Source organism: Scleropages formosus, chromosome 25 (assembly GCF_900964775.1).
Source record: "Scleropages formosus chromosome 25, fSclFor1.1, whole genome shotgun sequence".
NCBI classification, from domain to species: Eukaryota; Metazoa; Chordata; class Actinopteri; order Osteoglossiformes; family Osteoglossidae; genus Scleropages; species Scleropages formosus.
Window position 1 is genome coordinate 13,883,139 of NC_041830.1, and position 23,962 is coordinate 13,907,100.

At 42.8% G+C, this 23,962-nt stretch overlaps 1 protein-coding gene across 2 annotated transcripts; it reads left to right on the forward strand.

Annotated features, from left to right (window-relative positions):
• The first annotated feature begins 1,059 nt into the window (after window positions 1-1,059).
• On the forward strand, window positions 1,060-23,281 carry LOC108921716 (casein kinase I). 2 transcript variants are annotated; one of them, XM_018731352.2, is made up of 12 exons: window positions 1,060-1,215; window positions 5,828-6,571; window positions 11,857-11,926; window positions 16,179-16,327; window positions 16,440-16,674; window positions 16,787-16,872; window positions 17,816-17,900; window positions 18,112-18,260; window positions 18,642-18,725; window positions 19,607-19,708; window positions 20,605-20,711; window positions 21,040-23,281. In XM_018731352.2, the coding sequence occupies exons 2-12, from the start codon at window positions 6,344-6,346 to the stop codon at window positions 21,092-21,094; spliced, it is 1,350 nt and encodes a 449-aa protein (XP_018586868.1). In that variant the 5' UTR covers window positions 1,060-1,215; window positions 5,828-6,343; the 3' UTR covers window positions 21,095-23,281. The 2 variants fall into 2 exon arrangements, with proteins under 2 accessions (XP_018586868.1, XP_018586869.1); XM_018731353.2 differs by lacking the exon at window positions 19,607-19,708.
• The last annotated feature ends 681 nt before the right edge of the window (window positions 23,282-23,962 follow it).

Genomic DNA, 23,962 nt, shown 5'->3' on the forward strand with positions numbered 1-23,962 from the left:
AATACGTTCAAGCGTCGCGTCTTGAAATGGAACGATAAGAAAGAGAAAAGCGGAGAAATGAAGCAGAGCGGCTATAAGGAGGAAGTGGCTAAAGGTGTAACTTTCCCCACACAGAACACCTCTGTCAGCAGATTAAAGCGGCGATTAGGAAAATCGCGCAAAGAAACTTACTTCACACACACGTTTTCTTACAGAAATGAGCACAGGTACCGAAGCTGCTCCTTCAAACGAAGATCGCTTTAGGCCAGGTCATTTATTCATGAAAAAACCAAGTAATAAAGCAACTTGAAGCGAATGGAAGGCTGCTACCTGCCAGTGGAACATCCATAATAATATATGTTAGAAGGCAAAAGGAAAACCAACAAAGTGACAAATGAAAAATTGAGGAGATGCGTAAAAAGTTGAGTTAATTCACATAGGTCAAGGCCTCGGAGTTAGTTTGGCTGAAGAGCGCGGTGTCAGGACAGCGTCACAAACTACACAATGTATGTAATTAGCGTGTGGTTATTACTGCGTCCTGCAATAATAAGTTGTATTATTGTGATGATATTTGTGAGCCGTGTGACTGAATGGACACTGGACATTTTTATTGAGCAGAAATTCCAACACATCATTTTGGAAGCAAATTATGTATGGACTCTTTAGCTGTTTCTCAACATATGTCAAATTTTTATTTCCTTTTTACTCAGCGAGCAGCACAGAGACCGTTTTACACAGCTTTTTACACCCGCAGGGAGTACACACCGGGGAAAAGCGAAGGTTTAGGAATTTGCAGTAAATTCTCTGCGCTGGAAATTACGCTCCGTATTCACGAAGTCACTTTACGTCGGCTTTGCGCAGCTCGCGACATCGCCCCTGTTTAAGCCGTGCACTGCTACGGCTACGAGCCCCCCTCCCGCTGTTCTTTGTATTCTCAAACTCAAATACGCTACGTTTTGGTCGTAGCGCTGACGGGAGACACGGTACTCGCTTACTAAAATACGCCAGCGTTAGAGAGTAGCGTACCAATAAGACGTTGTATTCTCCTACGCAGCTACTCCATTTTTATAACGTAGCGCAGCTCTGAGACCGTGAGGCGACGCACGGTCCCTTCCTGCTGATATAGAGAGGCTCAAAGAGACAACAGCGACAGGGAGAGAGAAGAGGGGGATTAAGAAAATATAAATAACGTCAGCAGTATGGAGATGTGTGTAGATTAAAAATACACCGAAACAGGTAAACGATTTTGATGTGTTTTACCCGGGGCTGTGCTCGATTACATGATATTTTTGTCGTGAATTTTTCTGTGAGGTAAAAAATCAGGCGGATAAGGAGTTGCCCGAACCGAATGGTGTTTTGCCGCAAACGCGCTCGCATTTTTGACATAAAATCTACTTTCTCCTGACCGTATCCCGCCAAAAATACTTTTATTCCGGTAACTTGCCTCGCTGGTTTAATAACCCGAAGAGAGCCGTGTTGTTTAGCTGAACACTGTAACTCGGGAACAGTCGTGTGTCAGTTAACTACCAGTAGGCCACGGGTGGGGGGGGGACTAGTTAAGTTAGTTAGCGAAGGTCACTGGTTAAAGGTGGTTTGTCGGAGAGCCGAGGCAAGCTTGTCAGATTGGTTAGCATGCTAAGTGGCTAGTCGGGGGTAGCTCGTTGTCTAACTGTACGGAGTAGTGCTGAAGTGCCGAGAAAACCGCTCCTGTTCCCCCCCCATTTAGACTCTATTCGTGACGCTGAGTTGTCGCTTTAGTCTCATCGTGGGTGAACGTGTCTCAGTGGGTCTTGCTTGGGGTTATGGAGGCCTTGGCAGACACTTCTGGTGGGTTAACTAGCTAGTAAAAGGGTTGGGAAGACGGGGAGGGGGGGACTGATTAGTCTTAGGTGATCAATGAGAATTGAAGGAGCATGGTCATGATAAGTGAGACAGCAGAATAACAGAATAAACAGGGCCGGGCTGATTTCTCACACATCTTTAAAGCAGGAAAGGTCCTCACGTGTGCAGTATTTCATTTGTTTGTTTGCTTTGTTGTTGTCGTCATATACTATATAGTGGGTGTTTTAGTAGTTAGAGCTGCTGCTTTGCACTCAAAAGACCCAGGTTTGAATGCCACTTCTTACTCCGGTACCCTAGGGTGCTTACCCCGAATTGATCGAGTAAACAAATGAGCCTGCTGTATAATAAGTGGGTAAATCACTGTAGGTACTATAACATAAGTTGCTTTGGTGAAAACTGTCTGCTGACTGATTGAATGTATTAATTTGCCCACCGTCACTGATGGACTACACTCAGTAAAGCTGTGAAGTTCAAAATTCAATTTATTTATTTTTTATGTAACCGGACATGAGCGTGCCTGCGAATGTGGATGGATTTTTTTTGTTTTGTTTTGTTTTGTTTTGTTTAAGCCTTAAAGTATTCTTCACCGATAACACTTTATTTTTTCGAAATGCAGTCCACATGCTTCTTGTTATGTAAGCGTTGGAATCATGTTTTTTTTTTTTTTTTGCCTCTTTGTATTGTTTTACACAACACATGCAAACTAACACAGTTTTCCAACAAGCAGTGGTTTATATGAAATAAGAAAGCTGTTTGTGCTATCTTATTTGCATTTTAAACCTAGAATGTCATGTATTTGTTTATCTCTGGGATGTAATTCACATTTTGAACAGCTTGCACTCTTGAATAATGTACAAAGATGACAAATCTAAAAACATTTCATATAGAAGCTTGTATCTTTCACCAGAGTACATGATGTTTTGCTGAGAGAAGACTTAAAATGGCCATGTACAGGATGGCAGGGTTGCTCGGATGACACGGAGAACCTATAAAATGACAGTAGTGTCCTTTATTAGATTACCCGCTGTAACTGGCCATACTTGCATGGTTGAATTTGGCAAGACTTCAGTCAGCCCAAGGAACTCCCAGACAAATTCAGTTGTCGGCGGGGGGTTATAATCGCCATAGTTTTTTTGGAGGGGGGAATCACAAAGTACCCTAATAAGAAGGGCTGTCCCTCAGGACCTTCCTGAACACATTTGTTGGTCTTCCTCTCGACTTCCTGTTCTCTCCCTTGCCTGCTCTGTAGCAGGACATTTGGATGTCATACCTCCATGAAACTCTATAGCCCTATCAATGGCAGCCTTCTATTTGGTTGACTTCTGCAAGAAAGTGGCAGGATCTTGTAGCTCCTAGGAACCTCCGTTTTGTGTTTTTACCCCTCCCCCATTCACAGTCCAAGCCTGTGCATTGAGGCCCACCAGCAGTAAGCCAGGCCTATCGTGGTCCTGGACATGACTCAGTACTGCTGGCTGTCCTTCTGCTGTGGGTGCTCAGCTCTGTGGGTGGACGACCGCTCCATTCTGTGAATACTAGGGCTGGCTGATCCTTTGTAGCTCTGCCACTTAATCCTTTCCCATGCAGCCTGTTGCCGCACTGACTGCAAGTGTGTAAATTACTTTATGTTTGAGGGATTCTTATTATTACACTGGTTTGACAGTTTGTATGTTCTGGCTCATGACAGTGTCTTGCTGTGATTTTGTGAAATCAAACCGTTGTTACATCATGTACAGTTTTTAATTTTCATGAACGATATGTTCCTGATTACTTTGGTGCTATAGGTGAGCATAACATGCTGTGTCATGATGTGCAGTGACAATTTGGAAGCAGAAGGAAGGGGTACTGCTTTATTAGCTACAGAATGCATTTTATCCATCAGATGTTATGGTTATGTCCCCAGTCTAAAGTTCAGGAGATGTCTGAAGTGCATCAGCAGTAACTCTTTAGCCCTGGTCAAACCAACACTTATCCCTACTAAAACCCTTAATAGTTTTACACCTTCTGGATTCCTGTTCTCTATAGTTTTCTAATAATATCCTCACTGGTCCCATGAAGCAATGATGTCATCTTGAACTTTGACAGATACTGGTGCCGGTGAAGAATGCAGGTAGTGGCATGCAGCATTTTTGGTAAATGAAATGGAATGTACAGTTTCTATAGGCTTGAATAGGTATGTGGTCTGTATGCAGTGCTTCAGCATACCTCACCATTTTACTTAATTGCAAAGCCAGTTAAGCTCAGTTTGGATTACCGGAGGCAGCGAATGGAAAGGCCTGTCCTGTTCTAGGTGTCGTGTCCAATTTCAGCCCCTTCACCTCAACAGCGCAAATGTTTTAGCCCAACCACAGGGAGGAGATGCGTTCCGGCAGCTATTGATCAGCCAGAATAAATTTCCTGAAAAGCCGCAGCCTCTCGCTGATATTCCCACCCCTGCTCATCTTCAGCTAGGATCAGCAAGTTCACACATCCTCTGGGACACAGATGGAACACGGTTATTTCTTTATTCTTTTAATGCAGGTATTAGAGTCCACACTGACCACGAAGACCGGCAGTTTGTGCTGAAGCACAAACCAGAAGAACATTAGTGAGGTTCCCCTTTTTAACTGAGGTTTCTGTTTTTAAGTTGCTCTTCTGGCTTGTTGCATGCTTTTGGGCCTCTCTTGGTTTTGTGGAACAGTTAAGGACTTTGAATCCAGGTGAACTTCTCCCAGCACCGTTCCGGCTCCTTATGGTTTTTTTGTGTTGCATTTGGACTAGTTAAACTGAAGGTGCTAATGTGGGAACACTGTTTTGGGTAAGAGTTCTCTGGTTGCAGATAATCAATATAGACATCCTGTTTTGCACTACAGGCCTACATTACCATTTCCTGTATGTGTCATAATTATTTTATTTGTTTCCTTTGTAAATGTTTTTGTTAAGCTACACAGGTGGACATTTAATGTAGGTGTATTAAATCTGTTTTTATTCATAAAATATTATACCGCATTTGTTTGTGTTAAAGTTTTTCTTGGTATGTGATAGTAGCTGATGGGTCTCTCGAGTTTGAAGGGGCCTCTACCTAGATCTAGAGGGGTGTATTTTTGGAACTGGCACTATGGGACACTAGATAATGCTTCCTGACAGAAATTGATTTTTTTTTTTTTTTTGTGTCTGTGTCCTATGCCCCACTGTAACATACATAATGTCTCTCAGCCCATATTGATTACTTTGCTTAGCTCTCCTTCCATAGCTGATCTGAAAATAGATTTGTACTGCTTTGTCTCAATGTTTTTTATTAATTAGCTTCTTTAAAAAAAGGAAGGGCCATCACTGTGAAGTCGTGGCCCTTTGCTTGTTTCTGGCATCTTAAGATTTTTTTTGAAGCACAAGGAGCGTAGGATGTTAAATGTCTTTGTCTGAGAAGCGACTGAAGGTGGGCCGTGTGCTTTGTGTGGGCTGAAAGACCAGATCTTCTGCAGTGCATTCCATATAGTGTGAATGAGAAAAGTGCATCATTTTTGCTTATTAATATGTGTGTGTGTTCTATTGATATGTTTTTGGTAAGTAATATATTACTGCCACTGTGACATGGTGGTAAGAATTTTGAGTGGTATCGCCATTTGTAATGTCAAGTGGGAAAAAGTGGCTAGGGAGTCATTAGTAAAGGATAAGACTGACATTTATATTCAGACATAACATGGGGTTAGGAGTGTTTCTGAACTTGTATTGGGAGTCCTGAGTTAAAATATTAAGATGTTGAATGTAATTTAGTAGTTTAGCAATAGTAACTGAATCATAACTCCCTCATTCTGAAAATATTGTTATTCACCAACTAACACAAATGCAGTCATTAGATGACAGTGTGCAAGTTTTGCATTTTGAACTTCCACCCCAACGGTATGCAGCCCGAACATGACATTTTTTGTTTATGTAACTGTTGTATTCTCATTTCATATTTTCAGCAAGGTTTATTATTGGCTTTGGTTTTATTGACTTTTAATGTCTATGTATGTTTCATTTTTCTTAGCTGTCCAGAAAGACACGAGTTCTGCTTTGTGACCCAGGGGCGTATTGCGTCTCCTTCCTGTACTCATCGAAACCCACGGAATGACCACTGCACCTCTGCAAGCTGACCAGGAGGAGGCGATGTGGGGAACAGAAGGAAGCCGAAGGCCATCTTGTTCATGTGTGGGAGTCCACGCATGACCTGCCCGCTTTGGGGGCGGGGGCGGGTGGTGATCATGCAGCTCTGATGCTGGAATCGGAGAAAAAGGAAAAACTCGTTTTGGAGGGAAACCAACCTGTATAAATCGACAGAATCATCGCAGTCTGTCCGCTGCTTTCCACCTGACGACGTTTTAAATTTTTCTTTTGTTCTTAATGTGTATATGTACTACGTGTGTACATATCGTACATGCACATAAAACCCTCTTCTCTCTATGGTCTTGTGCTCGACCCCTCCCTTCTCTGGTGGTAGTTTCGGTGACTCTGTGACTTGCATGGCAGGGGAGTAACCGTGGAGAGGCCTGGGTATCACAAGCTTATGGATTTTGACAAGAGAGGAGGGAAGGGAGAGGCTGACGAGGGGAAAAGGATGTCAAAGGCGGCCGGAAGCCGCACGGCACACAGTGGCCGCACCACGGGGACCAACTCCGGGGTGCTCATGGTTGGCCCTAACTTTCGGGTGGGGAAGAAGATTGGCTGTGGCAACTTCGGGGAGTTGCGGTTGGGGAAGAACCTCTACACCAACGAATATGTGGCTATTAAACTGGTAAGGCCCTACCTGCTCTGCACATTTCAGTACATGGCTGTCTAACTGCTAACTCCCACAACTGTTTTTGCATCATTCACATGTATTCCTCACCAACTGATAACTTACACTGCTGGCCTGGCACCATGTGGTACATGCTGGTGAATACATGATTATTTTATTGGTTAGGCCTGCTGTTGTTTTTCAATGGCCTCTTCACTACTATAAATGTACCTAATGTCCTTTACATCAGAAAATGGGTAGCTATTGAAATGGGAACTCTGAGCTGTACGCAGGTGAATAAGAGTGTATTCTTTTCCAGCGAAGGTGTCACTGTATGCAGTCTTTACACTCACTGCCCACACTGTCTCATTGTGCTCCAGCCAGCAACATCACCATCACGTGTCCTCTAGGAAGTGGTTTAATGCTGATAGTCTGCTCACCCTTGGCAAAGACTCCCTGAAAACCATAGGTCAATAAACAAACGAGGGGCTTCTGGAAAGGCAGCAGTTCTGTACTGTACTTGGAGCCATTTCCCAGCATGATGGGGGGTATTAACAGCCTCCCTCAAACCTGTATTTCTGTCTTTCTGTGCCCATGTGGGATAGCTGAACTACCAGACCTAGGCTCATCCTCTTGCCATTCCAAGTGAAATAATATAGGTGTATCATCAGCCAAGGTTTGTAGCCAAGCTCGGATTTCTTACCATCCTGATAAACACGCCTCCTCGCTTGCATGAAACAGCTGAGCCGAAGGGGTGGGCTGTGGGCGGTTGGCAGATTGCAAAACTTAGCCTTTCAAAGCAGAAGCCCAAAAATGATGGGCAGATGGTGTTCACCTGGATAGGGGTTTGGCTTTATTACAAATTGTGTTCACCAAATTGAAGTGAATAAATAGTTACCAACCCTTTGATTTTTCTGTCACTTTATATGTTAACATGAAATAAGGGATTGAATCGACATATTTTACTTAGTAAATGCTTTTGGTGGTTGCATTAAATGTAGTCTTTATTAATCACGTTGGTGTAGAAATTTGTGGGTTTCTGTCCGCTGTTCATCAGCCTGATATCGATAAACCAGTGTTTAATGTGTGTGTAGTTGAATCATTGTTTTCAGCTTATTGGGGTTGTAGGGCAATGGAAAATAAAGAGGAGCTTCCCTTGTGAATGTTGAGCTATGATTGCAGGGTTGGGGATTGTAAACTCACTCTGCAATTTGAAATCCTCTATCGTGTGTCCGTCTGCGAAACATCCCATCTGTCCACATTTTTATCTACTAGGCTGTCAGCTTTGATTCTCTACAGTGTGATTGTTTCATCTTTATAAATGACAGAAAGCTTAACTACTAACGGTTAATGCCACTGGCAAAAAAAAAATCAGTTTTATAGCATTCATTTAATGTTTTTATTTTTAATTAAATATCCTTTGTACTTAATATTACTGTCATGTGAAGAGGGAGATAGTCGACTTTAAATTTTTCACCTCAAGTATTAAAAGGTTCTAGAGGCTTGCTGTAGTGCATTAATGATAGAGGAATTTGTCCTTCCAGATAATTTTACCCATCTGTGTGTGTGTGTGTGTTTTTAAACTAGCATAGCTATATCACACTTGGTGTCCAGTCTGCATTGGTGCTGGAGAAGACACACATCTCTTTAGCTAATGGAATAACAGACTTCCCTGAACTGTAGACCAAGATGAATGCAGCAGTCAACCCTGACTGACAGGCAAGCATTGAGAGAGGGAGGTGAGGCACGGAGCTGCCAGTCCCATGCCTGTGTCACTGGAGTAGCCTTGCTTGTTCCTGTAAAAACACACATGCGCACACACAAGGCAGTTTGCTGAAAGGTTGTCTTTGTTAGCCTTGTAGACACGCACTGAATGGCTCAGTCTTTGGTTCAGCTGTGCTCTTTCTCACTTGGACAGCAAACCCTCTTAAACACATGCACGCACTCACTCTCACCTGGGATCTTGGGTACTTGTAAAGCACAGGGCTGCTGTGTCTTCTCGTGCATGTATGGATCTCCCGTACACATTCATTTTTGCTGTATTTCCTAGCCTTTCCTGAATTGGTTTGATAAGGATTTGCTGTGAATTTGTAAGTTGTGTGCTCCCTTGGCTGGTAAGTGGTACGATGGCTGACCACACTAGGAGTCTCTGGCTGGTTCTCTCCCTCTGTCACCTGTTGGCTGGGTGATCTCAGGGAGGTCATCTTGCTACATTCACAGGTGTGCGGTGGTTTGCTATGTTCACCACTCAGATTCTCCTGTTGTTGGGTTGAATGGAGGCAGAGACAAGATTTCTTCATGGTTTTGTTGCTTTCAGGTTTGGTCATGACATGCCTGTTTGTTTTCACACTGAGTTGCACACATCCAGATCTCAGGGAGTTGTCAGGCACGCCATTGTTTGCAGGCCTGGTTGTATCCCTTGCAGGGTGGAAAAGACCCTTTCGTTTATTATTTAATGTTAGGAATATTCTCTATATTGTTGAGAGCCTTGGCAAAATGACAAATTTTCAATAAACGGTCAGCAGATTGATGCATCCAGTGGTGTCAAGCAACCTTTTCCACTGATCTCCCAGACGATCTGCAAATTGAATCTAATACTCTATTGACCTGAAGCTTTTCTCATAATCCAACGACTGGCATTTGACTGGCCTTTTAGTGTTCCAGCCTTTCACGCAGGTATGTGGAAACAAGCAGAAATTGAGGTTGGTATTGATCCTCTGAAGAAAACAAGAAGCAGCCTTCTTCTTCTTCCCTTTTCAGATTTAGTAGCTTGTTTGCCATTACTGAGAAGCATTTGACTGTTGATCACTGGTTATGGTAAATCATTTAATGGATAATGTTTTTTTTTAATACCTTGGCTGAGTGCATTAAGTTTGTTGCAATCCCAAGTGACCTTCGCTCATCAGTGGTCTGATTTATCCTCATTAAACATGTGACTTGCTTTCCTTATATGTTATTTCAGACAGGAGACTTCTACGAGAGGTCTTTCTTGTGGTTCCCCATGCTTACTGCAAACAGAGTAAGGCTATTTGCCTGAAGTAAGAATGAGGGCAGCAGTTTCATCTGGTCCTGGCCAGCACTGGGGGGTAGGGTTTGCAGCTCCAAAGCTGGGGGCAGCTGTCTGCTCCGTTGGGGTCCCGAAATCTGATATGAAACGTGTGGGGCATAAGCCAACCTCAGTCTCCTCGGCAACATAACGAGAGCCAAATATCCCCCTAGCACATGGCCCTCAACGTGTGGCCTGCTCTGCACTCTTTGCCAGCTTTCTGTCGCTGTTTAATTTTTGCATAGAATTAAAGTTATATTAAAAGGATGATAGTGAATTATTCATGTTCCTTTACTCTAGATGACTTGGTATATACATAAGCCTGAAATGTTTTCCGCTCTTGTATAGGAAGAGCATGTCAAAACTCCTGAAATGCTGTGCAAGAAGCCCTGCCTTCTTCCAGGCAGAAATAATTAGATTTTATTCAAATCAGCCAGGTCAATACGTCTCATTGAACTCTCTTGGGGTCCTGGTCCCAGCTGAGTCCCAGCAGGGTGGACGGCTTGAGTCTCAAAGCCATTCAGTTAGTTCTCACCATCAGTGGCAATTATATGTCAATGTTTGCCATAACTGAGAGGTGTATGAAAAGAGCATGGAGTTCCCCTTGTTGCTTTGCAAGGAGACACTGTGGTTTGGTGGTGTTTTATCATTGAGTGGCTTGGCCCACGATGTGAATATGAGAACAACCCTAACCAACATAGAATGTGGCTGATCTACAGCTAGTACACTCCTTGTACATCATAGAGGAAAACGGGCCCAAACGCTTGTCATCTTCCTTATTTTTTTTTTTATTGTTGAGGGAGTTTCTTCAGTGCTGAACGTCATCATGCTAATCTCAAAGGCTTGACTGGGAGGGACTCCTGGCCCTTGAACTCCCAAAATATACACAGGACCTATTTTTTGCTGGATCTTTTTATTTTTAATGTTTTCTCTTCTTCATCTTTCTCTTTCTATCTAGATGGATCACAACACTGAATGTGATGCTCACTCGTTTTCTTTGGAGTTTATTTAAAAATTTACCATTTGATTTGTGCAAAATCGTACAGTCAAATTATTGGCTTTTTATGGAAGTCTGAGTGTGTTGAAAATGTGGAAGCTTCTTATTCAAAGTAGCAACACATTTACAGTTAGGAGTTGGAAATTAACTGACACCACGCTCTTAAGCCTGCTGTAAGTCATGTCTACCTGTGAAAACTGTAAACATTTATGTGTGAATTGTGAAATCACAACATCCCTCCTCCATCCAGTTAGTATCTGAACATATCTGCGAAATTTTAGCATCACACTGATAACCCCACTGTGGCCTTTAATGGTTACTCACCACACTCCCCCAACCCCTGCTGGGCTTTGCTGTTTCAGGTGGTATGAGGATGGACTGTTGGAGCGGAGCAGTGCCTTTTCATGGGTTAGTTTTTGGTCGTGTGCCATCCTCGTAACAGGGGCTTGCCTGTTTAGCCCATTCCTTCTGAGGAACATGCAACCAAAGGGCCATTTAGCCCATTGCAACAAAAAGCAATTGCCCTGTTGGTTAAAGCTGTCAAGTTAATTGAAGGACCCTGTTCCAAATCCCACCTGCTTGTGTGGCACATCTGAGCAAAAAAACGTACCCAAAATTAATGCGGTGAAAATTACCTACATGTGTAAATGAATAAATCCTTCTAAGTAGCTTATACATACTAACATTGTAACTCACCTATGGAAGAATGTTAGCTGACTGAGTAAATTGATAGTAAGAAACACCAAAAAGTTGGCTCTGAGTGGAGTGGTCGCACCCTTGTTACCCATCTTGGTATCTTGTGTGTGACTTTTTTTTTTTTTTTGGAAACTGACTGGTAAAACAAGTTCCAGTCCCTAAGGGCCTTTTGCTCTGTTAATATGTAGGATTACAGTAATGTGCATTGTGTACCACATCTAGTATCCCTCTAATTACTACAGAGTTGTTGCTGAGTGAAGGGGCTTCCCTTGTGTGACATTCAGAAAATTCACCCTTTCTCAGCAGCTCTTCACCATTCATCTTTGTAGTAATGTGAACATAGCCCTTTGTCAAAGCATGGTAAACAAAGCAGTATAACACATTTAGCACAATATCGTCATTCTGACTACAGAGTGTAATTTAGATGGACATTACTGTGCTCCTGTGTATGCAATCAGAGCCTCAGTCATAGTTCTTTTGTTTGTGGAGTGTTATTCACTGTTCTTTGCTGACTCACATGTTTTTTTTTTTTTTTTTTTCCCCCTCCCCCGTTCCCCCTTCCAGGAGCCAATAAAGTCACGAGCGCCACAGCTGCATCTGGAGTACAGGTTTTACAAGCAGTTGGGAAACTCAGGTAAGCGGGAAGTGGTCATGTGACCGAATATGTGATTATAGAGTATGACCTCATGCTTGGGTGTGGTGCATGCATGGAGAAGGTTACTGAAGGTACAGGCCATGGAATCCACCCTTCCTGAATGCTGGCTAGTCTTAACAAGTAGCCAAGAGTGGTTTGATTCATCCCAGGCTCCCTGTCCAAATCTGCAAAATTAAGTCTTGTGTACATTATTAAAAATCCGAAATTAACACCGTGTCTTTCTTTTTGACATGGAATTTCTCCAGTGTTGCAGAGCACATTGATCTTATAATCATCAATTCAGCTTAAAAACAATCCTGTGTTGATGTAAAGGAGGAATATTGGAAGCTACAATTAGTTGGGAGGAAGTTAAGCAGGAAGTGAGGTACTGATACCATGGTACTATTTCTCTTGCTATTGACTGCGTTTGAGTTGTATGTCTTAGTCCATATGCTCTTTAGGCACTTCTTGGGTGTAGTCCAGGTGAGGGAGGAGTCCAGCCATCGCTGGCTATTTAACTGGACCCCTCTGGCACTTGGGTGAACCTGGCCAGAAGGGGGTCAGCCATGAAGTACTGCTACAGCAGGACCAGGTTTTGGTGATAGTATATAGCGACTGGTAGCAGGAAAAAAAGGCTTTAGCTGCATGTCATCTTTTGGTTGCTGTTGGACAACAATCCTCAGAATTACTAAAACATACTGGTGCTAAATGTCAGTTTCGCATATAACACCCAGTGTTTCATAGTCTGAGCCCCTGCTGTTGACACCCATTCAGAGACATTCAAATACAGCATCTGTTTTCCCAGTATAGTCAGGTGGGCCATTACGCTCTTCTTGGTCCTGCAGCTAAATGAAGTACAACAAAGCCTTTAAAGTGTATAAATAGGGATGAGTATATCCTGATTATATATCGTATATTCAGATGACACTCTGTCATTAGACTGATTTCTTGTTGTCAGTAATATGTACATTGTACTGTAAATGCTACCGAGGTGGCAACTAGTGTAGTGGTTAGTGCCACTACCTCGGAACTGAAGGGCCCGGGTGTACTTCCCACTTCACCAGCTGATTAAATGGGTAAAATATTGTAAGTCATTCTGGGAGGTGTGTTAAGTGACATTATTTGGTCATATATTGGTTTTTGTTCAGGTGGAGATTTTGTAGCTCTTCTTATTGTGCTGCATGGTTTTTTCACATGCAGAGTTGCTTTAGATGCTGAGTGCTTGGTGTAATGCTATCTATATATAATTCACAGCACTCAACCTGCAGTCTCAACTCTCTGACTCCAAGTCAATGACCGTTTGAAGAATGGTTCCCCTTTTTTGCGGTTGAGACTGATGTAAGTGGTGTACGTCTTTCTTCTGAAAGTAGCAGCAGATGTAGATTTTCATATTCCCACTCTGTTTGCTTGGGCACACTTACCAGTTTGTGTAGTCTCTCTGGAACCGGTGGCAATGGTTGACCATTTTCCTGCCCTGTCGCAAGCAGTATCGCTCTGTAATTTTCTTTAGTCATTGGAAAGGTCAGCTGTTACAGGTACGTGTTGAGCGTGTTTTGAGACTGGAGGAGTAAATTACCCAGCTCTCTGTCCCACTGGGTCTTTGAGGGCTTGGTGTGCTGGGCAGAGGAGGATCTCTTGCTCTCTTGCTGGGTTATTTATAGTCAGCCTTCTCTGTTGCTGTGCTGCTACAACCATGAGTCTTAAAACTGCACTTGCCAGAGAAGCCTGGACATGCTCCCACAACAGCTTGCACACTTCGTTTAGGTGTTTGCCAGAACATCCTGGTCCACCTTAAATGTGTAGTTTTGTTTTCTCAGGTCCAGACTTTGTCAGTTAGGGCCTACTGATAAAGAGCCAATAAATGAATGTGCATAAGTAAATCATTCCAGTGCCCTTTCATTTTTCAGACTGAAGTTTTCCAGTTTCCTTTACCCACTGATGGGCTCAGTAGCTACCCATTTTCACCAGCAGCATGTCCATGGAGTGAGGCATCTCTGGGAGACAGCAGTGACTCACATTTCTCTGCTGCCAGCTGGGGACCCCTAAGAGCCCCTGTAAAGCATAATTGGTCTTCCCCCACTGGAAGAGTTCCAGAGCAGATCCATGTCTGCTCAGAATACCCCAACTCATACAGTTTCCCCAGCTGCAGAAGTGTACTTATGTTTTTTTGCTGATATGCTTGGGATGCAGGAGTGAAGCTGGTCTCTCTGCCAGCAGCTGCGCAGTTACTTGTTTCCATATCTCTCACAGTCATGGAGATGAACATGCCTGAGCACTTTGAATGGCTGTATGACATTATGCGCTTTCCAGTGTCACAGCACCAAGTCTGAAAGCATTACTCTGTGCGTGCGCGTGCACGCAGATATCAGGTGACAGACTTTCAGGTTCTACGTTATTTTCTTCGATTCTAGGCAGGCATTACATGGAAGCAGAAGATTGCGTTTCAGCCATGCCTACTCCCCCAGTGAGCCACCCAAGCCAGTGTAACAAGCTTGTGGCCCTTTTGTCCCTGAACGCACTCTCTCTGTGGTCACCATACCCTGCTGTTTCCTGACACTCCCTCAAGACCCCCGACATTTTGCCGTCTGGCGAGTTTGGGCACAATTTTAGGCATCTTCCACCCTAGGCTCGACCAAGTCAGCCCACAGATGGCATCAGCTGAGGCGCAGTCCATGTGGTGTGATGATCAGCTGCTGTGAGACATCTTCAGTCATGCATCTGAGTTGCTCCCTGTAATTAAAGGTCCTGGAAAATCCTGTAGGTGAGGGGAAGGATGATTGCATTTGTCTATGTTCCTGTCTGAAAGTGACTCCGAGTCCAAATCAATTGGCTCCCCTGTCTGATGTCCTGCAGTCGCCAGGATGGGGCACACAGTACTGTGTTACTGCAGGAAATCCCTGTTAGAATGAACAGGAGTCACAAGCTAAGTTGATGATAGATCTGTTTTCTGACTCTTATTCCTTCTGATCTGTAAATTTTCACAAAGTTTTTCAGGTTTTTTGCTGCAGTACCCTTTTTGAGTAATACATGCTATTTTCTGATGCATTGATACATTTTGATGAATGTTTATTAGCTACCTGTGAAGGTTTTTAAAGACACGTTAAATCATACTGGAGAGATTTAGCACTCTTTGAAACCCGTTTCTCTTCAGAGAGGTGCTGGAGACGCCCACAGCCCTGTTGAACGCAGTGATTACAGCCCACACACTCTGTCTTGCTCTGATTTAGAATGGAGGATACTGGATTACTTCCTGTTACACACCAGTTATACTATGTAGTTATGAACCTGCATTCATACTGTAGGATGGCCTGTTTCAAGTTGTTAACTACTTCTGTTTAAAATATGGTCTAAAACCACAGAAAGGCAAGTTGTAATTAGATGGCACATTTTTACAGTTGAGGTTCGTATACTGGCAAGGTTATCTTCTAAGTGTTTACTGCAGTGGGGTCTTAGAGGTAGTAAAAGAAGATAATACTGTTGGTACAATTGCCTAGAGTTGCTATATGGCTTGTAGAGAAGTGCTTGAAAGGTGGAGGCTCAGAGCATGGTGTGACAAGGGGCCGACAGTGGTGTGTGCATGTTGTGGTTCACACTGGAGCCAAACACTTCAGGGTGCTCATTGGATGCAGATTCGTGGAGTATGGTTTGGTGCTTCCATGTTGGATGACTGGGGCAGCTCACCAGGGCTGGACTTCCACATGTGGCCTTGGGGTCTGTGTGTTGTGGGTGGTCTATTGCCTAAATGCCTCCATGCACATGTGGAAATGCATTCACGCACCATCCATGGACACGGTTGCATCTTAGTTTCTCATCATAATGCACTGAACTATAGCTATATTTATATTTTTTAAAAAAAAAAAGCATTTTTTTTTCCCCCTCTCTGGTTCTGACACAGTTCTGTGGATTACTGCTTTGGCTGAGAAAAAAAGAACAAAAAAAATACAATCATGATAATTGAGAGTGGGTAGACATCCCACAGAAATGACATGTTTTCCAAAGTATGAAGGCTTTTAGTTATACGAGTGAGGTCGGTTCTGCTTTATGAGAACATTTTGCAATGACATTATTGAATAGCTTTTTACCAGACTGACAGTTTCACACCAATAAACCGCCTGCAAGTGAGTCAGTAGTAAGTGAGCACAGCTTCTCTGTGGCATCATCTCTCCTGCCCATCTTGTATGTTTTTATCCCCACACAAGACATTGCTCAGGTGTATTTAACCCTCCACTGTGTGTTCTCTTAACCTTCACAGAGGGCATTCCTCAGGTGTACTATTTTGGCCCGTGCGGGAAATACAATGCCATGGTTCTGGAGCTTCTGGGGCCCAGCCTGGAGGACCTCTTTGACCTTTGTGACCGCACTTTCTCCCTCAAGACCGTCCTTATGATAGCCATACAGCTGGTAAGGGGCCCCTAAACTCTGAGGCATCCAGGCAGCAAGTCTGACCACATGGTGGCAGTGCAACCTTCAACCAATTCTTTCACCCCACCCTCGTCTGTCTGCCATGCCACAGATAACACGGATGGAGTACGTGCATACCAAAAGCCTGATCTATCGGGACGTGAAGCCAGAGAACTTCCTGGTGGGGCGGCCAGGGACCAAAAGGCAAAACACGATCCACATCATTGACTTCGGGCTAGCCAAAGAGTATATCGACCCCGAGACCAAAAAACACATCCCCTATAGGGAGCACAAGAGCTTGACCGGGACAGCGCGATACATGAGCATTAACACTCACCTGGGGAAAGGTGAGGACCAGCAGGAGTGCCACACCCGACCATGCTGTAGTTACTATTCATATACTGTGTGACAGTACTGCTGAGATGGTTGATGGACCTTTTTTATTTTATTCTCCCGTAGAACAGAGTAGGAGGGATGACCTGGAAGCTCTAGGTCATATGTTCATGTACTTCCTGCGGGGCAGTCTGCCATGGCAAGGACTCAAGGTAGGAAGTGACAGATTTTGTAGTCCTAGGAATACACACTCTCATGTACTACTGCTGCTTACTACACAAGTGTCAACATCAGCTTATAAAAACAGTTGGGGGGGAAGTTTGTAATTCTATTTACTTGTATAAGTTGCTTTTACCACTAAGTCACAATTAATAAAAGCTTAATACAGATTTATGTATGCGTTCTTTAAAATTCTATATAGCTGTTTACCAAGTTCAAATTTTTATTGACTTTAATCTCCATTAAAGTAAAAATATTATTAAAAATGACAACTCATAATGAGTGTGTAATATAAGGAGATGGTATATGTTTGTATAAATTGTATGTTGGATAGGCCTTGATAAAGCTAACATTCAAACACATTGGGGTCTGAACATGCAACATCTTGATAAGTAGACAATTTTTTTTTTTTTTTTGGTGGATGGTTCTTTTATCCAAATTAACTTACTGTATATGCCACAAACTGCATTTTCACTTTATCAAGTCAAATGAGCACTTTGATCAAGGATATCATAGCACAAGCAAGAAATGAGTTTTAAACAACTTTCAAATTACAAAACCTTATTTGGTTCTACAGTACCTAGTTGATTCTTTTGCATATGTGTTTTTTTTTTTTTTTCTTTGTATAAATCCAAAGATGTTACTTAATTCATACACCTACTGGGTCATGTATTATTTTTGTCCATTTTTTTAATAAGTCAAATGAGTTTCTGGCAACCTTTCCACCATGTACCTCTCAGCAGCTTTGCTTATCTCCTCCATCGCTGTGTTTGTCTACTGCTAATGGAGGCCTATTATCTGGGCTGCTTTGCGCTTGTCGGAGTCACAGCACAGGTATCTCATGATGCGATCTTGATGCTGCTGGACTTTCCAAGGCACCTAGTTATCAATTCGCTCTACTTTTGTACTGTTTTATATTTGCTCTGTACATTTCAGGCAGACACACTGAAGGAGCGGTATCAGAAAATTGGGGACACCAAGAGGGCCACACCCATTGAGGTCCTCTGTGAAGGCTTCCCAGGTGCACACCCTGTTCTGTTTCATTTTTTGCTTTGTGAACTTGGGGACAAATAGCTGGGAACTGTTGACCTGTACACAATTAAATTACCTTTATCACTGCACTCCCTTCTGACACAGTTGACAAAGCATCCTGTTGTCGTACTGTTTAATGGTTCTGTTTGAGCCTCTCCCTCTTCACTGTGTTGCCTTCTGTGGCCCCATTCTGCCCACAGAGGAGATGGCCACCTACCTGCGCTATGTAAGGAGACTGGACTTCTTTGAGAAGCCAGACTATGACTACTTGAGGAAGCTCTTCACAGACCTCTTTGACAGGAATGGCTACGTCTTCGACTATGAGTACGACTGGGTCGGAAAGCCACTTGTGAGTTTCTCCAATTTCTGACACGCCATCCTGTCATGCTAATTTTTGTTATTTATTGATTTTGCTGATGTTTTTCTCCAAAGCACCTTTCAGTATTACAGTTGTACACTAACCTACTGACAACTACCCCTTTATGCAGCAGAGTAATCTTTACTCAATTCAGTACAAGTACTTTGATCACAGACACTACAGCAGGAAGTGGGATTGAAATTTGGGTCCTTCCCATTGAAAGGCGATAACTTTGACGCTACTCATCACTCTGTGCAGCTGCCCACATTTTTACAAGCAGTCTAAGAGAATATTTCACTTATACTAATACTGGTGACAAATTGTACCCCTGTATACATACATTTCATGGGGTCTTCTGTGTGCTTGTCACAGCCAACGCCAATTGGTCCCATCCCTAGTGACACGCCCCTGCAGCCCAGGAGCCAAGACAAAGCACAACAGCAGACCAAAAACCAGGTGAGAACACACACTGGAGGCCGTGTTGCTCATCCTTCCTTCTTTCTGGCTACTGACACACACCATATACCTCTGTTGCATCTTGTGCTCTTCTTAGCCTCTCTGGTAAGGATCATGTCCCCTGTTAATTCCAGTGTATTTTTTGGCCTGTTAAACATCCATAAAAATCTAGTGAAACCTTTACTTTGTTCAGAGAAGTTTGTGCCAAGTCTGTATTTTATAGAAAGATGACCCAGGTACATTTGATATGATTTAATAATACTTTGTACTCGAACTCTGAGATCTGAGAATACCTCTTGTTGTCTTTAACGCTTCATGTTGAAATGAAAAAAAATACTTGTTGCTTCCTTAGGATGTTTGTTTCTAAGGTGTCTTTTTCATTGTGTTGTGACATCGCGTGAGCCATTTGTGTGTGGGATGGAGATCGATACCATTCTTGTGTACCAGTCACTTCTTTCACATGCGCACACGTGCACCCACACCAACTATAAGACAGCTGTCCCTGCACTAAACTTAGTGGTTGCCTCTTTGCTGATGCAGCATCTTGGTTTCACACAAGAACATCCTCTGCTGTCAGTTCAACCCACCCTGAACCCTGGTGTTTGACCTTTGGATGCAGGACGGCTGTGAATGTGTCTTCATCCCCTCTCCGCATGTCATGTGTGCAATGCGTTTTCCATTTCTCCATTTCTCCTGCTATTCTTTACTATAGTCTGTATCAACAAACCCACTTCTGCATGTGATGGGTCTTCTACAAATTACTTTTTCGTTTTGTTTTTTTCTTTATTCACTCTTCACTTTCTTGTCAAACCACCTCTCCCCCTTCCACCCCCTTCTTCATAACTTCCAACACCCTCCTCTCCACCCTGCTGTTGCACCAGTCGCCCGAACCCAAAGGAAGTGAGTCCCAGCCCACTCCAGTGACCAATAGGGAGCTCCTGGGGTCCCATCTCACAGCTGATAGGCTGGGGGGCTCTGTCCAGGTACTACTTCCCCACTGCTGCATGGGCTTGCTGACATTCTCTTTGTATCTCTCTCTTTCTTTCTCTCTCTCTATCTCTCTCTTTCTCTCTCTCTTTCTGCCTTTCTCTATCTCTTTGCACCCCCCCATCCACAGCATGCCACTGACCCACACTGGAGCTTACACAGGTGCTCCCTCACAGTACAGTTCCTGAGGCAGTTGTGCAGACTTTGAGTTTGTATACTGTTCTTCCTGTGGATTCAAATCAAATCTTTAACCATCATGTTTTGCCCGCTGGGGTGTGGGCTTTAGGGTTCAGGGCTGCAGTGGTGGTTCAGTGCTAGTCTATGAAACTATTCCTGCCCCCTACTCATGTGGCAAACTCATGCAGCTATCTCAAGGTTTGACATCGAAACCGTGCTTTAGGAGAGCTGGCGTCCAAAGCTAAAAATTTGGAACGCTGGTCTCTCTGGAACCTGCAGACACACTGCTGTGTTTACTTGTTAATGCATCTGGTGCCATCTGGTGTTTGCTGTGGGGAAAAGATTTTTCTAGAAATGCATTTATGGCTACGGGTGACTACAAAACACAGCAATCTCTGGGTCAGCTGACCAGCATTGCCCCTTCACATTGATACATCAGCTTCCACTTCTTAACAAACAGATAGTAGAAAAACCCTTGTAAATATGTTAATCCTAAGAATGAGAGTGGTGTCCTTTGCATTTGTCATTGGTGGAACTGGAATTATTTGTTTGGTGTTTTGATGTTTCCCAAGCCATAAATGGCAAATATGGACATCAGATCTATTCTTGAGCAGCAGGGTCTTTTGGAGACTCCTGGGTCTTGTTCCCTTACTGTGTAATGTCCCCGTCACATGCCATTGTAATCCCCACCCTCCTCCCCCATGTACCTGCACAGGTGATGAGCTCAACCAATGGTGAGCTGAACACAGACGACCCAACGGCAGGACACTCAAATGCACCAATCACAGCTCCTGCTGAAGTTGAGGTGGCAGATGATACAAAGTAGGAACATTTTACTGTCTCTCATTGACACTTTGTTAAACCCTAATGAAAAGGTTGTACTAACAGCGGTCTGTTACGACTTGCTCTTCAGCTATATCTCTGTGCATTTATTTAATCTTTTCAGTGGGTGTTCAGTGTGTGTCTGAGTGACTACCCCTTTGGTGGTTTTTTTTTTTTTTTTTTTGTGTGTGTGTGTGTGTGTGTATGTGTGTGTGTGTGTGTGTGTGTGTATATATATATATATATATATATATATATATATATATATACACACTATGATTGTACTTACATGCATGTGAATAAGCCAGTTTGCTTCCTTCCTTTCCAGGTGCTGCTGTTTCTTCAAAAGGAGAAAGAGGAAAGCTCTCCAGCGACACAAGTGAATACAAGGCTGCAGAGACTTTCTCTGCCCACTCAAGTTTTAAACGAAATGGAAACGAACACACACAAGTCGTCTGTCTCAGCGTCATTATGACTCCCCCTCCTGGTGGTCCGAAAAGGAGCATCGTTGAGCAGCTTGCTCCGGTCTGGCACCGCAGCAGACTCTGCTCTTCCTGTTTAAAAACAAAAACAGAACAGAAATGCAAGGAAGAAGCAAAAAATAAGTAGAAATGGGGAATAAAATACATATAAAAGCTGCTGCAACACTTGACATGTGACTGTTGGGGGGAGACGTACCAGTTGTATCCTAGATTCCACGCAGGACATTACATTCATTAGCCATTGATCGGGACGGGTGTCAGGTTAGGGAATACAGAGGCCGATCAAATTGAAAAATATGTTCTGTTGACATAGTGTGTGTTTGTGGGATCAAGGGGAGAGAGTGGTGAAGAAAGTATACTTATTATAACAAAGGAAATCACTGAGAAGAACAGGAAGAATTTTTGTGGACACCAGAATTTGAAGATCTATGTATATTCTTTTTTCCCCTCCCTTTTTGTAATTTAAATTGAAGTTGTTTTCAAAATCAGCTCTGTCCGAGTTGAAAGCTACATGTTTTACTTTCATGTTGTAGTGCTCTGGAATTTTTAAAATTTGTTTTTTTTCTTTTTTTCTGTAAATGTGGACTTTGTAGCACAGTTGCTGGTCTCAGGTACTGTGGAAGATTGAGAGAATAATAGATATTCACTTCTCTCCTTTAAAAAAATTGCACTTTTGGGAAAAACTATGGAATTCTGGGCTTGAAATTAACAAAAAAAAATAAAGCAATTAAAGACTGAACTAGGAACTTTTATTACGTAAAGGTGATCTGTAAAAGGGCCAAAGTGGTGTTTCTTCAGAGTAGAAAGGAACTTTTTTTCTCGAATAAGGAAAAAAAAAATCAACCAGGAAATCAGTTTGTGCCTTCCCAAGTAATTTTTTTGATGCTCAGGTGTCGTCAAAGAAGTTTTATGCAATGTGTTTGAATGGTTTTTGGAGTAAATTCAGCTTTCTGTGTGCGGCTATTTCTGTGTGCTTCTGTGTTCCGTTCACGTGTGGGTGTGTACTGGTTTATGTTGGTTCCAGTTAATTTCTCTCGGGTGAGGTTAAGCTTTTGCAGTAACAATCTGCCATTCCTTCACTCGTGACTCCTGTGCTTCTGACAATCATTAAGCTTTCCTATCACAGGTGTGTGTGTGTATGTCTGTATACACCTCTTTTCCTGTGGAGATGTAGAACTACTCGGTATTGGGGAGGAAGCAATTCTAGATCAGTGCTCTTTGTTACTTACCAGTAGTTGTTTGAATTGTGTCAGTAATGGTCCCTTGAGTCTGTTTCCCTAGTGACAAATGCACTGGACTGAATGCTGCTACACTAGACTGGATTGTCCACACTCCTCTGGGGACATAAGGCAGTGTGGTGCCACTATGGATAAAGTTGGTGTCTCAGAGCTCCTGGACTGTGGGCTGGATGTGGGTTCCAATCCGGCTCAGTTTGTGTGAAGTTTGCAAGTTTCCTCCCACGGTCCAAAGACACGTTTTAGCTGAATATCCCCCAGTGTGTGTGTTTGAGTGAAAGTGTATGATTGTCCTGTGATGGATTGGCATCCTGTCCAGAATGTACCCTGCTTCACACCCTATGCTCCTGGGATAGGCTCTGGACTAGCAGGACCCTACATGGTGCACCCACTTACTGATGATGGCTGGAGATTGGACATATTTCCAGGAAAGTTTTGTTAATTTTCTGAATCCTGCAGAAAATCTCATATCTCTTGTCTACCAAGACAGTGTACTGGGGGGGGATTCAGTGGTTATTTAGGCCAGATCCCCCCCCCCCCCTTCAAGGAAGTAACCCGGTTGAACAAAAACTTGTATTGAGGGAAAGTCTTTTGAGCAGTTTCAGTGATGTTGAGGGGCCCATTTTTTTGAGGTTTCAAACAGTTTGTTTTTCTTCAGCTTAGTTCTGTTTCATAATTGCTCCAGGCTTTCTTTATGTGTTTACACATGGTACATGGTCACTAAAGTCTGAATAAACCCAGAGAATTAAACGGAAAAAAAAGAGGACAATGTCAACGTGCATTTCGGGTTTTGCCGAGGAACCGATCTGGAACCCTTTTGAGAGTTTTGTGTTTTTTTTTTTTTTTTTTTTTTTTTTTTGTTTTTTTTTTTTTGAAAAAAGTGAATGATAAAATGTACTTTTTAACTAACAAAATGGCATGGTTTCAAATGGCGTATGTTAAGACTTTTTCACCTATTCCAAGTACCTCACCCTATTACAATAAATTTAGACTTGCGACATCTCTTCATTTTGTTTCTCTGGCATATTCTTAAGGTAAAGTCTTAAAGAGAAACAAGGTTTAAGGGACTTCAGAATTTGATGCATGTGTTGAGGCCACATTTTTCTGAGATGTGTTCACAGAGGAAATATGAAACCAAATAACAATGTCAGGAAGGTAAATTTTAATTGTAAATGCCTTTTAGGTGCAAAGCTACAAGTTTCTTTAGTTATCATATTTAACTAATGAAGGCCTTATTGCTGTGTTATGGGGAATTTGATCAATAACAAGGGCCTGAAATCTCATTCATTAAAATCAGAAAAAATTGTAGGTGGTGCATAAAGTTATTTCTATTTACTACATTTCTTCCTTTCAGAACAATGTGTTCCATGACTTCAACCAGTTAAAGAGGATTGCAGTACAAACAGTACTCGGGTTACGAACGTCCGACTTACTACAACCTGTGGTTACGAACGATCGCTGGTAAAGCCCATTATATTAAAAATTTGAGTTACGTACAATGATTCGTAATAACAAACAGGCGCTACTTTGCGAT